Source organism: Chlamydotis macqueenii, chromosome 18 (genome assembly GCF_036417535.1).
Source record: "Chlamydotis macqueenii isolate bChlMac1 chromosome 18, bChlMac1.mat, whole genome shotgun sequence".
Classification (NCBI taxonomy): Eukaryota; Metazoa; Chordata; class Aves; order Otidiformes; family Otididae; genus Chlamydotis; species Chlamydotis macqueenii.
This window is the reverse complement of record NC_141573.1, coordinates 2,553,857-2,566,401: the sequence shown is the minus strand read 5'-3', so window position 1 is coordinate 2,566,401 and position 12,545 is coordinate 2,553,857. Positions and strand designations below refer to the sequence as shown.

The 12,545-nt window shown below is 47.7% G+C and overlaps 1 protein-coding gene across 1 annotated transcript; it reads left to right on the top strand.

Annotated features, from left to right (window-relative positions):
- The first annotated feature begins 3,462 nt into the window (after nt 1-3,462).
- Nucleotides 3,463-6,318, top strand: KCNJ2 (potassium inwardly rectifying channel subfamily J member 2). Its single transcript, XM_010119471.2, has one exon. The coding sequence runs from the start codon at nt 3,677-3,679 to the stop codon at nt 4,958-4,960; it is 1,284 nt and encodes a 427-aa protein (XP_010117773.1). The 5' UTR covers nt 3,463-3,676; the 3' UTR covers nt 4,961-6,318.
- The last annotated feature ends 6,227 nt before the right edge of the window (nt 6,319-12,545 follow it).

The window sequence follows — 12,545 nt, the reverse complement described above, 5'->3', positions numbered from 1 at the left end:
AATGCCTTTCCCGGGGGGAGATCTTGAGGGGGATGCTTGCTGAGGGGAATGTGGGGGTTTGGGCTCCTCGTTGTGGTGTTTGCACTGACGTTAGTTCAGAGATGCTGCAGATGCAGCATAGCCCTGTTTTTCTCTGCTCCTCCAAGCATCCCCTTGCAGCGGAGCAAGCCTGGGGCTCTCCCATCCCATCCCATCCCATCCCATCCCATCCCATCCCATCCCATCCCATCCCATCCCATCCCATCCCATCCCATCCCATCCCATCCCATCCCATCCCATCCCATCCCATCCCATCCCATCCCATCCCATCCCATCCCATCCCATCAGCGCTGCATCGGTGCCAGTGCTGGTAATTACAAGCTGCACGGCTCTCTCCTTGTATTCTCTTCTCGGAGCAAAGGCAGCGTGAGCTAACAACAATAACACACCTAGCCGTGAGTGACCTCACTGCTGCCTGTGCGTCTGGCTGCAGTGCGTTGGGCCCAGTTATACCAAGGTTTGGATTGGTTTGTCGGTTCTGGGTTGGCTTTTTTGTCTGGTGAGGGTTGCACGGCTGGTCCCACGCTGGCTGGGCATCTTCAGTGCCACCAGCAACTGATAATGGCATGGGGGGAGGGCAAGCAAACTTGTTTTGCCTTTGAGCAGCAGGTGGATTAGCAAACTAAGAAGCCCCATTAAAGTTTCATGCTAGCTTGATTGTTTCTGGGATTTTGGGGGGAACCTCTTCTGGAATTTGTTGTGAGGGTCAGGATGAAGAGTGATCAGATGTGTGGTCAGGCGGCCGGTGGAGCTACTGGGCATCTTACTGGGGCAGGAGTAGGAGCAAGATCAGAGCTGCTGGTCCCGCTCCCATCCCGGCATCCTCCCCTCTCCAAGCACTGGCGAGGGGAAGGAAAGCAGACAACTCTGCTGCGGTGGAGCATGCCAGAGCTTTGTTGTATGAACTTCACACAGCCTGTAAAGGTAGCACAGGGTGCCCCAGGCACACCTCAAATTTAAGGATCTGTGGAGCCAAAGTGGTGCAGGTCTGCTCCTGAGGGCAGAGCAGCGACAGCATGCAGCTGGGACGGAGAAATGCCGTGGAAGGTACGGCAGGTAGAAGTTGCCTTGTCATGCAGAGCAGGAATACGACAATGTACGACACCTAATTCGGATCCCAAGCTTCCAAACGCAGCCAGCTTGCCGCAGGAAGCTGGCGTTATGGTTTCAGTGATTTGTGGAATTCAAACAAATGTCCTCGGGTCAGGACTTCGGTGGGGGAAGCTGCGTATTCAGACACTTGAAACTTTACAGCTTATCTTTCCCTCCACTCCAAGTTTTCCTCTAAAATCCCAGAGACAATGCACAGGCAAAAAAAAAAAAAAAACAACTTCAAAATAACGGGTTTCCTAGGCTGTGTGTTTCCATCAGCTTGGAACAAAACAGGCTTTGAACATGACTGTGATTGTAGGATGTGGTTTATGAAAGTGATTGATTTGCAGACCAGTGCAACGTTTTTTCACAAAGTTTTTGTGTCAAAGGTATTAACAGTAGTATTTCACTTTCCCCCTGTGTTCAGGTTCCTGATAATAGTATTTTTCAGGAAAAAAAAAAAAGTGACCCTTAAAAGAATTCCTTTGTATTTTTGAGAGTGATATCCTGATGGGAATGAGAAACTCCATTATTAAAAAGGTGTGAGGGGGGAAAAAGGGAATCCTTACACAGCGTAGGCAAGGTAGTCAGATAAGAGGGCAGCTATCCCACCCCGCGAGCCCGCGTCACTGAGCGCTGTGCTCCAAACCCCGTGTTACCGAACCCATCGAAAGCTGCCAAAATGCCCCGTACCCGCTGCACTCGCGGATGACTCACCTCTGCAAGGAGGCATTGGGACACATTCCTGCACCACAGACAGAAGTGAGGAAAAAAGGGGAGGTAAAAGTAAACCCGGAGGAGGTTCCAGAGGGAAAACCATCCCGTGGGCAACTGCGAGCGCGGTGGTGTTTGCTGTTTGTCACCTGCTCTTCTCCCAACAAGTGTTTGCTGACCTAAAGCCCTTGTGATGTGGTTGGAGGATGTGGGAGGGCTGAGAAACTGTTTGAAATCCCTCAAGTTTTTGGAACGTCTCTCCAGGGCTTTAGGGGCTGCTTTTGGGAAGGGAGATAAACCCTTACCTACAGCTGTTGTCAGGTAGGAATCAGAGGAAAAGCCACCGCGTACCGAAGCCACTTCGTGCGCAGAGGTCGTGCTCCTTGGCGGCTGCAGTTTTGTTGGGTTTTGGACAAACTCAGACGAGTTTTGATAATACTGATTGACGAAGAGCAGCGTGATTTAATCCCCCGCTACTGTAAACGGCACTGAAGCCTTCTCTCCTGTGACAAATGGACAGCAGACATTCCTCACCACTTGGTTTTGGTTTTGTTTCTTCCATGGGCGCGTCTGTGGATGGAGCGGTTGCATTAACGCGTCTCCCCTCCTCTGCAGTATTTCAATTACATTTCTTGATACACAGTGCATGACTTAATGGATGACGCACTTGTTAAAAGCTAAACCTGGGTCTAAGCCAGACCTCCCTGAAACATCTTTGATGGCTTCTACCCTCAGAAAGAAGGTTTTGTAGCCTCTCTGCTGAGTCTGAATTGCTGACGTTTAAGACCCACGGGACGCTCGGGACCGTTGCCTCTTGGAGATGGAACTGGCTGCCCCGGGCTCCCGTGGGAAGGTGCTGGTACTCGTTACCAAAGGTGTTACGAAGGCACCTGGCCGGTCCTAACCCATCGTAGCCTTTTGCGAGTTGCGTTAGTGTTAGTTGTTGGGAGGTTTAGTTTGGTTCACATAACGTAAGGCTGACGTGAGTGTAAGAACTGCACAGATCCTGATGGGTTTATGGAGTTCAAGAGGAACTGCTGCAGCCTTCACTCCTGCCGTTTGCAGAAAATGCACAGCTCCTTTTTTTTTTTTTTTAGCTTAATTAAAAAGAAAGCTATATGTGATGTAATTTCATGGAAATTACTGACATCTGCAAGTTTATTGCTTTTCTCAGTACACGTTGTCTCCCCTTTTGCACACTCCCTTGTTTGTCGTAGGTAAACCAGTCCAGGAGACACGGTGGATGTCCCTAAAACTGGTTGAACAGACGGACGTTAAAGCTAGTTGTTTGTTTCCAAATAAACAGAAAGCACGGCTGTAAATAGCAGATAGATTCTTTGCATGTCCAGCTTTAAAGTGAGCATTGCTTAGAGACCTGCGTGACATGATCGCTTCGGTGCTGTCACTTGGGAGTGACGCCTTCTTGGTGGTAATGATGTCACTTCTGTCAGTACGCAACCATGCTCGGAGAACTTGGGCGTTCCAGAAAATGCTGTTGCTAAGAATAAGGAAACTTCCTGCAGGTCCAGAGGAGTTGTTTTACTTGATTCTTGCAGGTTTGAGTCCATATCCTTTTTCTCCAAGATCTAATACGACGTTTCTCTTTTTCTTGCAGACCATGCCCTCTCTATGACGGTTACTTGTTAAGCTAACTCTGCATGCCAGAAGACTGTCCTTGGTTGATCCAAGGGCTTTTGGGGACTCCAGCCTCTCCCCAGTTTTTCTGTGTGTGTGTGTTCCCCTAGAACTTTCAAAACTGTTTCTCCAAAGGGTTTTGCAGAAACTCAGACTGTTTTCTAAAGCAGAAGCACCTCAGTCCACAGCAGTAGTGATGGGCAGCGTGCGAACCAACCGCTACAGCATCGTGTCTTCGGAAGAGGACGGCATGAAGCTGGCGACCATGGCCGTTGCCAACGGCTTTGGGAATGGAAAGAGTAAGGTACATACCAGACAGCAATGCAGGAGCCGCTTTGTCAAAAAAGATGGCCACTGCAACGTCCAGTTTATTAACGTGGGGGAGAAGGGACAGCGATACCTGGCAGACATCTTCACCACTTGCGTGGACATCCGCTGGAGGTGGATGCTAGTTATCTTCTGCCTGACTTTCATCCTCTCCTGGCTTTTTTTCGGCTGTGTGTTTTGGTTGATTGCGCTGTTGCACGGGGACCTGGAGAATCAAGAAAATAACAAACCTTGTGTCTCTCAAGTGAGCAGCTTCACCGCAGCCTTTCTGTTCTCCATCGAGACCCAGACCACGATCGGCTATGGCTTCAGGTGCGTCACAGACGAGTGCCCCATTGCAGTTTTCATGGTGGTTTTCCAGTCTATAGTAGGCTGCATCATTGATGCCTTCATCATTGGTGCTGTCATGGCAAAGATGGCTAAGCCAAAAAAGAGAAATGAAACTCTCGTCTTCAGCCACAATGCCGTGGTGGCCATGAGAGATGGAAAGCTGTGCCTAATGTGGCGTGTTGGAAACCTGAGGAAAAGCCACTTGGTGGAGGCACACGTGCGAGCACAGCTCCTCAAATCCAGGATCACATCGGAAGGGGAGTACATCCCCTTGGATCAAATAGACATCAACGTAGGGTTTGACAGCGGGATAGACCGAATATTCCTGGTCTCCCCAATTACAATAGTACATGAAATAGACGAAGACAGTCCTTTGTATGACTTGAGCAAACAAGACATGGACAATGCTGACTTTGAAATTGTAGTCATTTTAGAAGGCATGGTGGAAGCTACTGCCATGACTACCCAGTGCCGTAGCTCATATCTGGCAAACGAAATCCTCTGGGGCCATCGCTACGAGCCTGTCCTCTTCGAAGAGAAGAACTACTACAAAGTGGACTACTCGAGGTTCCACAAAACATACGAAGTGCCCAACACACCCATCTGTAGTGCCAGAGACTTAGCAGAAAAGAAATACATTCTCTCTAACGCAAACTCCTTTTGCTACGAGAACGAGGTGGCCCTCACCAGCAAAGAGGAGGATGAGATTGACACTGGGGTGCCTGAGAGCATGAGCACAGACACCCACCCGGACATGGACCACCACAACCAAGCAGGGGTGCCTCTAGAGCCACGGCCGCTACGGCGGGAGTCTGAAATATGACTGACAAACTCTTCCTCTCTTTTGGTTGAAAGGAAAAAAAATATGAATAAATCTATCGGTCAAAGGCACGTTGACCTGAGAAGTTGGCCCAGAACAGTTTTCAGACAACGGTACTGTTGAAGAGTGGTGTGAAGGCAAGCAGACCTGAGAAACCCAGGCTGGTTTTAGGGCTGTCCTCAGAGGAGGGATGACAGAAAATGAACTCTAAACACAAAGCACTAAACATGTCTAAGTATGAACAGAAGGCACATATGTTGTAGAATAAATTATGTATATATTTTTTTACAAAACTTGAACTTGCAGGCAAGCTTTGGTTGGGTTATTATTATTTTTTTTTCAACTTTTTCCAGAATGCTTCTCTCTAGGGAACAAGAATGTTTTTAATGGCATAACAAAGGCAAGAATCTGCCTTATTATTATTATTATAATTATTTTTTTAAAAGCTGCTGCTAACTACATGAACACAAATGGTTATTTTTGTTGCAGTGTAGTTTTTATTTTCTCTTGTGTAATTTAAAAAAAAAAAAAAAGTCAGTGTTGAACTTTTGGGGTTGAAAAGCTCGTGATCACTTCAGAGAGGCCGATGTTGCCAGAAAGTCTAAACTCCTTTTGAGGCCAGTAGTTTGAGAGCTAGAATCAATTTCTCTCTTTCCAATTACATAAGGGGCATTATGTAATATCAGGCCAATCAGTAGCCTCCAGCAAAATTATGATTTTTTGGGGGGAGAATTTAATTCTCTGTCTAAAGGAAAAATGAAATTTAAAAAATATATATACATAGAAAAAGTACTAAGTTAAAACTACCTAAATGGATACCAAAGAAAATGCACAGTTTTGCACAGTGGAGTTTATTTTAAAGAAAAAAAAAAAAAAGAAAAAAAAAAGGAAAAAAAATAAAGGAACAGGCTGCTTTAAACAAAAAAAGAAATGTCAAACCTCAGACGCTTTTTTTTGGTTTTGATTTTTTTTTTTTTTTTTTTCTTTTCTTTTGAAGACCTTTATTTTGCACCTTATTCTAAAAGCTTAAGACTCGGATCTAAAGTGAGCTAGGACTCCTCCCCTTCCCCCCCCTGCTCTTCTGTGGGGAAATAAATCCCCTTCCTTTCTTGTAAGGAGAAACGCAGTTGGGGGAAAGCAAACGAGCGAACATCTGTCCTCCCCGGTCGCTCGCCGAGCCAGGCCGCAGCAGAAGGTCAAGTGTTAGCGGACGCGTTCCCAAACCGGCGCTAGACCTCAGCGCTGACCCAACCTCCTGAAAACTGAGCCATCCTCTCCCTGCTGCCGGCGTCCCACCCCAGCCCCTTGGCTGCCGTTGCGTTCCCCGTTACGCTATGCCCGAGACACGCGGAGCTGCTGAGCGGTGCTAGAGGCCAACGCTGCTGGAGCGGGCGCGTAGGCGCAGATGAACTGGGCGATAGATAAATCCCCGGGAAGAGGTTTTTAGAGAGGAAGGGAGAGGGGAATGGAGAGGAAAACCCAACTTTTACAACAGAGCAGGTGGGAATAACACAGGGCTGGTAGCATTTTGTAAAAAAAAATGCTTCTCTTCAGCAGGGCAAGGGTGTCAAAAAGTGCATTTTCCCACCTCATTTGGAGAGGGAGGATTTGGGGAGGATGAGGCTGCAAAGTGAGGTCCATCTCCTGCCTCCTCTCCCTGGCGAGCACCAACCGAGTGGTCAGCAGATGCCACCGAGTCCTGAGCAGATCTTGTGACCTTCTTGGAAGCTCTGGCTCTAGCGGTATTTTGGCTCCTTCACCCAGAAGGCTTTAAATTCTCTGTGCCTCTAAGATCAAGGAGAGGGTGAACCTGCACTTCGCGCCCGCTCCCCGAGGAGCAGGCGGAAAGGGGTGGCGGTGGGGACGATAATCCTAGTCAACTCTTGCAGTATTGGATCACTGTATGCCATTAAAAAACAGCTTGTTCTAGGTCTAATGTCTTCTGCAAAAGGATATCTGTGAAGGCCTCCGGCCCCTTCCAGCCCTGCCTGAAAGAAATGCCTGCAACGCAATGGTTTCTGATGAGATGGTGTCTCCAGTGGGTGGGTTCGAAACTGTGGAAATTTGACATTGTGAACATGGATTTGGCGACTAGAGAGGGCAGATGATTGACTGCGAGTACTGAGGCTGTTACTGGGGTGGGGGGACGTAAACGAGAGGGAAGGCTGAACTCATAAAGGCGATTGGATTGCAGTTTCTGGGTCAACAGTAGTGAAGACAACCGAGTGCTGCTAGTGCTGCTATTGTGGTATTCTTGTAAAAGGAAAATAACTAAACCAAAGAGTATTCGGTGGAACAGAGGGTGCGTGACAATGCGGGGGGGAAGGGATGGAGAAAGGGAGGCTGACCAGGAGAAAGGGGACCTTTTCTCCAGGTCAGCATCCCCCCAGTGCACAGTGCTCCCACTTCGTGATACTTGAGGTATTTGAGGGAGGGATGAGGGACGGGGAATGCAGGATTCACCTAGTTTCTTTAAAGCAAAAGAAAATTAAAAAATTTGGAGAAAAAAAAAGAATCCCCTCCCTGTTAACATTTCTGGTGCAGAAGTTTTGGGGTTTTTTTTTGTTTTGTTTTGTTGTTTTTCAAGTCAGTTTTTCAGAAATATTTTTAAAATGTACATTTTATAAAGTTTATCAAGTATTTTCATATTTAAAGCCAAATGTAAATAGAAGTCTGTAAAGGAGGACAAGGAGAAGAAGAAAAGGCCACAAAAGTATAAATTCTGCTCGGCAGTCTCGGCTAGCTAGTACCTAGATGCTACCGGTTAGCATGATTTTTAGCAAATACTTGCAAGCCTTATAGGATTCCTAATGCTATGAACTTCTCTTTATTTATTTTTAAGCATGGTCTTTTAATTTGAAAACATGTTCTAGTTACTGGCATTTTTAAAAGTTACCGGCTTTCCGAGTGCTTGTCTTGTCGAGGGTGTGCATTGAGGTAATCCATTACACTCTCTGCCGCATTCTTTTTTTTTTCTTTTTTTCTTTTTTTTTTTTTTTTAATAACCCTTTGTCTTTGCCGGTTGAATCCTACATTGCAGAATTGCACTCAGCCTCTGGCTCCGGGAAGCTGCTAGACAGAGAGCTGCAATGTAGGCTCCATGGTACCCTTCCCCCTTGTCCATCGTTTCGGTATTGCTCAACACGCCGCCGTGAGCCCAGGGTAGGACAGACTCTTGTAGCACACTTCTACAGCAGCGAATTGGGTTAGTCGTTTTTAAAAATATCGCTATTTTTAAGGACTACACGGTGACTGACAGCGTTTCTTCAGTTCCTGATGATCCTGGGCCAAGCTGACGCTTCGTTAGGGGCCCTGTAAACTGACTGAGCTCTACCCGCAGACTCCAACAGACCTTGCTTTGGCCTCTTTGTCCAGGATAAAGTTGGCTGAGCTGGCTCGCACAGGACGTTTATACTGTATTTCGCTTAGGGTCTGGGGAGGAATATGTTATTTCTGCCCTTCCCTGAAAATACTTGAATGAGACACATTGTCTAAACCATAATACAGTGACAAAAAGCATTTCTGAGGCAGGTGGGGATGGATCTCTTCTTTCCGCTGTCGCTTCCGTGCGAGTTGTCCTTGGTTAAGTAGCAAGGGTGGACATCATTCCTTACAGGCTGTGTTTGGCGATACTCTCTCCCGGCCGTGACAAACCTCCGCGTTGTTCGTTCCGTGCTCGCTCTTCTCGGAAAAGACAAAGGGTCCAGATGTTTTATTTGTTCTCTTTTTCATAATGGATTACAAGGTAAAACTGAGAAGTACTGTAATGTCTTTAAATTATGGCTGCTCACGACCATTGTAAAGCAGAAGGGTGCTGCATAGTTGCCATCTCACAGCCAACAAGAAAAACTGATTTTTTTGTAATGACTTCTGGCCTGCAGCTGTTGTAAGGTGAACAATCGAGGCATCTGACAGTTGTCCATTACTATTTTCCTGTTTGCAGCCTTTTTGTATCAAAGTCTTCCTAATGTACTGCACAAATTGTGGATTGTACAGATTTTTATATATTATGTCTTATTTTATTATTTCTAAATAAATAAAAAAAAAATTGAGAATGAACTGGCGTGTGCGGCGTGTCTGTAAAGGAAGCGGGGAGATGGGGCTGGAGGTTGTTTGATGTCGCGGTGTTTATGGCTTCCCAGCACGGTCATTATCTGAAGCGCTGTGGGAAGAGACAGGTCGTTCCCTCCCTCCACAAAAGGCAGGAGGAAAGGTGATACCATCGTTATTTCCCAGAGGAGAACACAGACACCGTGCAGGGTAAGGCAGCTTGCACCAAGGGAAGGTCTGTCCCAGCGAGATGCGGGGGCTTTCTGGAGGTCACACCTGGAACTGCAGAGCTCCCGGTCATTAGCTGCAGCTTGTATGAAATGGGAAAAAAAAAGCTCAAAGTCTCCATAAACCACAAAGCTGGGGAAAGGGAGGGGAATGAAAATACAGAGCGTGAGCAAGCGCTGCGGAAGGTTTGGAAAGGGATTAAAAAATTAAGCAGGAAACCCATCTTCAAGCCCCCGTGTTCCATCCCCTTGTTGCGGCGATGCTCCTCAGGGAGCTGCAGTCTGCATCCCTGCCTCCTCTGTCCCGAGTCCTGACCCTGATGTCACGAAGCGTGGCGCTGGCTTTTTGTGTAACGGGACAGGGAAGCGTAACGGGGACGGGCCTTCCTCCCTCCGGGTTGGAAAGTGTCTTTCCCGCTGTTGGCGTCTGGTCTCCGGGGCAGATATCGAGGCCACACAACTGTGACTCAGCTTGGAACCGCTGATCTAACTGGAATCAAGCGCTCTGCGAGGGCTGAGGACGGCTGTGAAGCATTTCAGCACGGATTTGACCCCTCTGCTGATTTTTCAAACTTTTTATCAGTCTGTAATGCTATTAAGTGGTGCCTCGGATGGAGCCCTGACCCTATCTGGAAGGACTCCATTTATAAATTCAAATTTACTTTTCAAATCTAATGGTCTCTTGGAAAGCTTTATAATAATAATTACAGGGCTGGATTTAGAGATATAGATTAGCTGTCACAGCCTGGATCTGCTTATTCTCCCTACTGGAAAGCATCCTCCGTGAGAGCCGCTGACTGATCTGACCTTGGCTTTGATGTTTGGGGGCCGGGGGCCGGTAACTGCACGTTGGGCCTGGCTCCGTCGCGTTGCCTAAATCGTGAGCACCCTCTCCTGTCAGTGCCTTTCCCTTCCCTTGCTGGCCACTTGTCCGGTCAGACAGAGCCAGTGTAAACACAGCGACAAAAGGCAGAAGGCATATTTTGGTAGCTAGCGAGGTAACCGCTCCTCTTCCCCTCCCCGTACCGGCTGGACATGTCCAGCAAGCATCACGCGTGTGCTGCAGGACACACGTGTGTGGTACCGGAATGTAGGCAGCCCCGGTTAAACGACACGGAAGCCACAGTGGCTCGGATGTTGGCATGCCAGCAACAGGAAGGGCTGGCTCCTTTGTCCCACTGTGGCGGGTTCTCAGCTCCTCCAGGACGGGGCTGTCGCTTGGCGGGGGGCTCAGCGCGTGACGGGGTCCCTGCGGCTTCTTGCCCCCCTCGGGGCAGCAGCACAAGAAGTTGGACTTTGGTAAAACTCTGTGAAAGAGATTGAGGAGGGAGTTTGCAAATTTTTCAGACTGATTTTTTCTTCTCTCTCCATTTGCCCTTTAGCGTGCTAGATTCTGCTGTTCCACCCATATTCAGGTAACTCGGCCCTCACTGGCTTCCTGACAGGTAGGATCTATGCAAACTTTTCTGTAAGTTCACCAAACTGGCAATTTTTAGACCTGTCCGCAGCTCAGAAGCCGTGACGGAAGTCAGAACAGGCCTGTGGACACAAAGCTGTGCGTTCTCACGGGGAAGCCGAAAGCAGCAAGAGTCCTGCAGCGCCCCTGACCCAAACTGATCGCTGCCCGCACCGGCACTTCACGGGAATCAGAGGATGAGTACAATCAGCTGAGTGATTGTGGGCACAGGTGGAGTTTGAGGTGAAAATGCCAACATTCCAGGTGAGGGAACAGGATCACGGCTTTGTGAGTTGAGCATGGGAGCGACGACCACTGCGGGGTGGGAGGCGACAACAGCACAGCACCGCTCACGGAAATCTATTTTTTTTTCTTAGGAGAAAGGGAAGGAATGCTGCCCTGCGAGCATACGCTGCCAGAGGACCACCAGCAGCATTGCATGAACATCACAGGTGGGCACGGTAACACCGGCTACTGCACCGCACCAAAACCCACAGCAGGCTGCTCCGTGCTTTGGCAGCTCTCCAGATGGAACCAAAATCCATAGCTAAATCCTTGTGCCTAGGGTAAATTTTATTTTGTAAGGAGCTCACATCATTTTATAACCCTCCCGACCACCTGGAGCCTTTCCCTCTGTTCAGCTTGACGCATTGCCTTGGCTTTGTCCTGTCCTGTCCTGCAGATCCTGGGACATTTCCACGGGTTTGCCAACGTCTGGGGACAGGACAGAAAAGCAAAAGCAATGAAAATTACAGAGAGTTCAAGAATATAAAAATGAAATATGAGTCTTGAAAATGCAATTATTTTTCTCCTTCCAAAGTTTTCTCTAAAGTAGAGTCTTTAATCTGCCCCACCGTTTTCAGCTTTACTGAGTGTTGTTACACACAGGCCAATGCATTTACAATTTTGGGTGGCCAGGACAGAAAATGCTACAAACACACCTGTCTCAGCAATATGTGCATCTTATATTATCATTTACAAAAAATTCTGGTCTTGTTTTTTCCTTACTTGTTGGATTGGATTTCAACCCATAGATGCTGGAAACAGATTTTTTTTTTAAGAAATGTACATTGAGGCTCGTACAATGACATACACGAAATTGTGAGATAGCTACTGAATCTGTACCCTCCTCTTTGCACCTCCCAACTACAGCAGATTTCAAGGTAATTCAAGAACCAAGGTCAAAACCAGCATTTGGTCTTATATACCCAAACTTGGCCTTGCTCTCTTTCTTCCTCGTAACCAGGCAGCCGGAGGGAGGATTCCCCAGGGAAAATCCGCTCCCTCCTGCTGCGAGAATCACGCTGACTCCTTGGGGAGACCTTCCCTGCTGCAGCAGATAGGGAGCTGTAGGCTTCCAGCATTGATGTATTACTCTTTTTTTTTTTTTTTTTTTAATTTTTTTAAGGCAGAATGTCTTGCTGTGCATAAGCTATATTTGATATGCAAATAGGCTTATTAATTATTTTGCGTTACATGGCAGGCGAGGCGCCTCGTGGCTGTGCCTGTGTTTCATCCAGGCTTGGGGTCGGCGAGCAGCGGGGACGCAGCCTTGGGAACACGCCGCTCCGGCCCCGTGTACCGATGCTCGGCTGGGGATAAAGAGCAAACCGAACCAGAGCACTTTGAGGGCACTGCCTAAGAAATTTCTCGATTATTATGTTTTGAGGAAAATCTGGCTGCTGGTGCTGCTCGAGACTAATAAACTCCAGAACAGTGCTTCCACCAAAATCATTATCGGAGTTTCATTTGATTGATATATAATGGGCTGTGAGCAGGACAGGACAGATTTCTACAGTTTGATAGCACAGGATCTTCATGGACAGGGATGAATCTCACCCTGGGGCAGACAGAT

Excerpts from the sequence above, each read along its gene's own strand:
- KCNJ2 (XM_010119471.2), top strand. The coding sequence starts at position 3,677 with ATGGGCAGCGTGCGAACCAACCGCTACAGCATCGTGTCTTCGGAAGAG.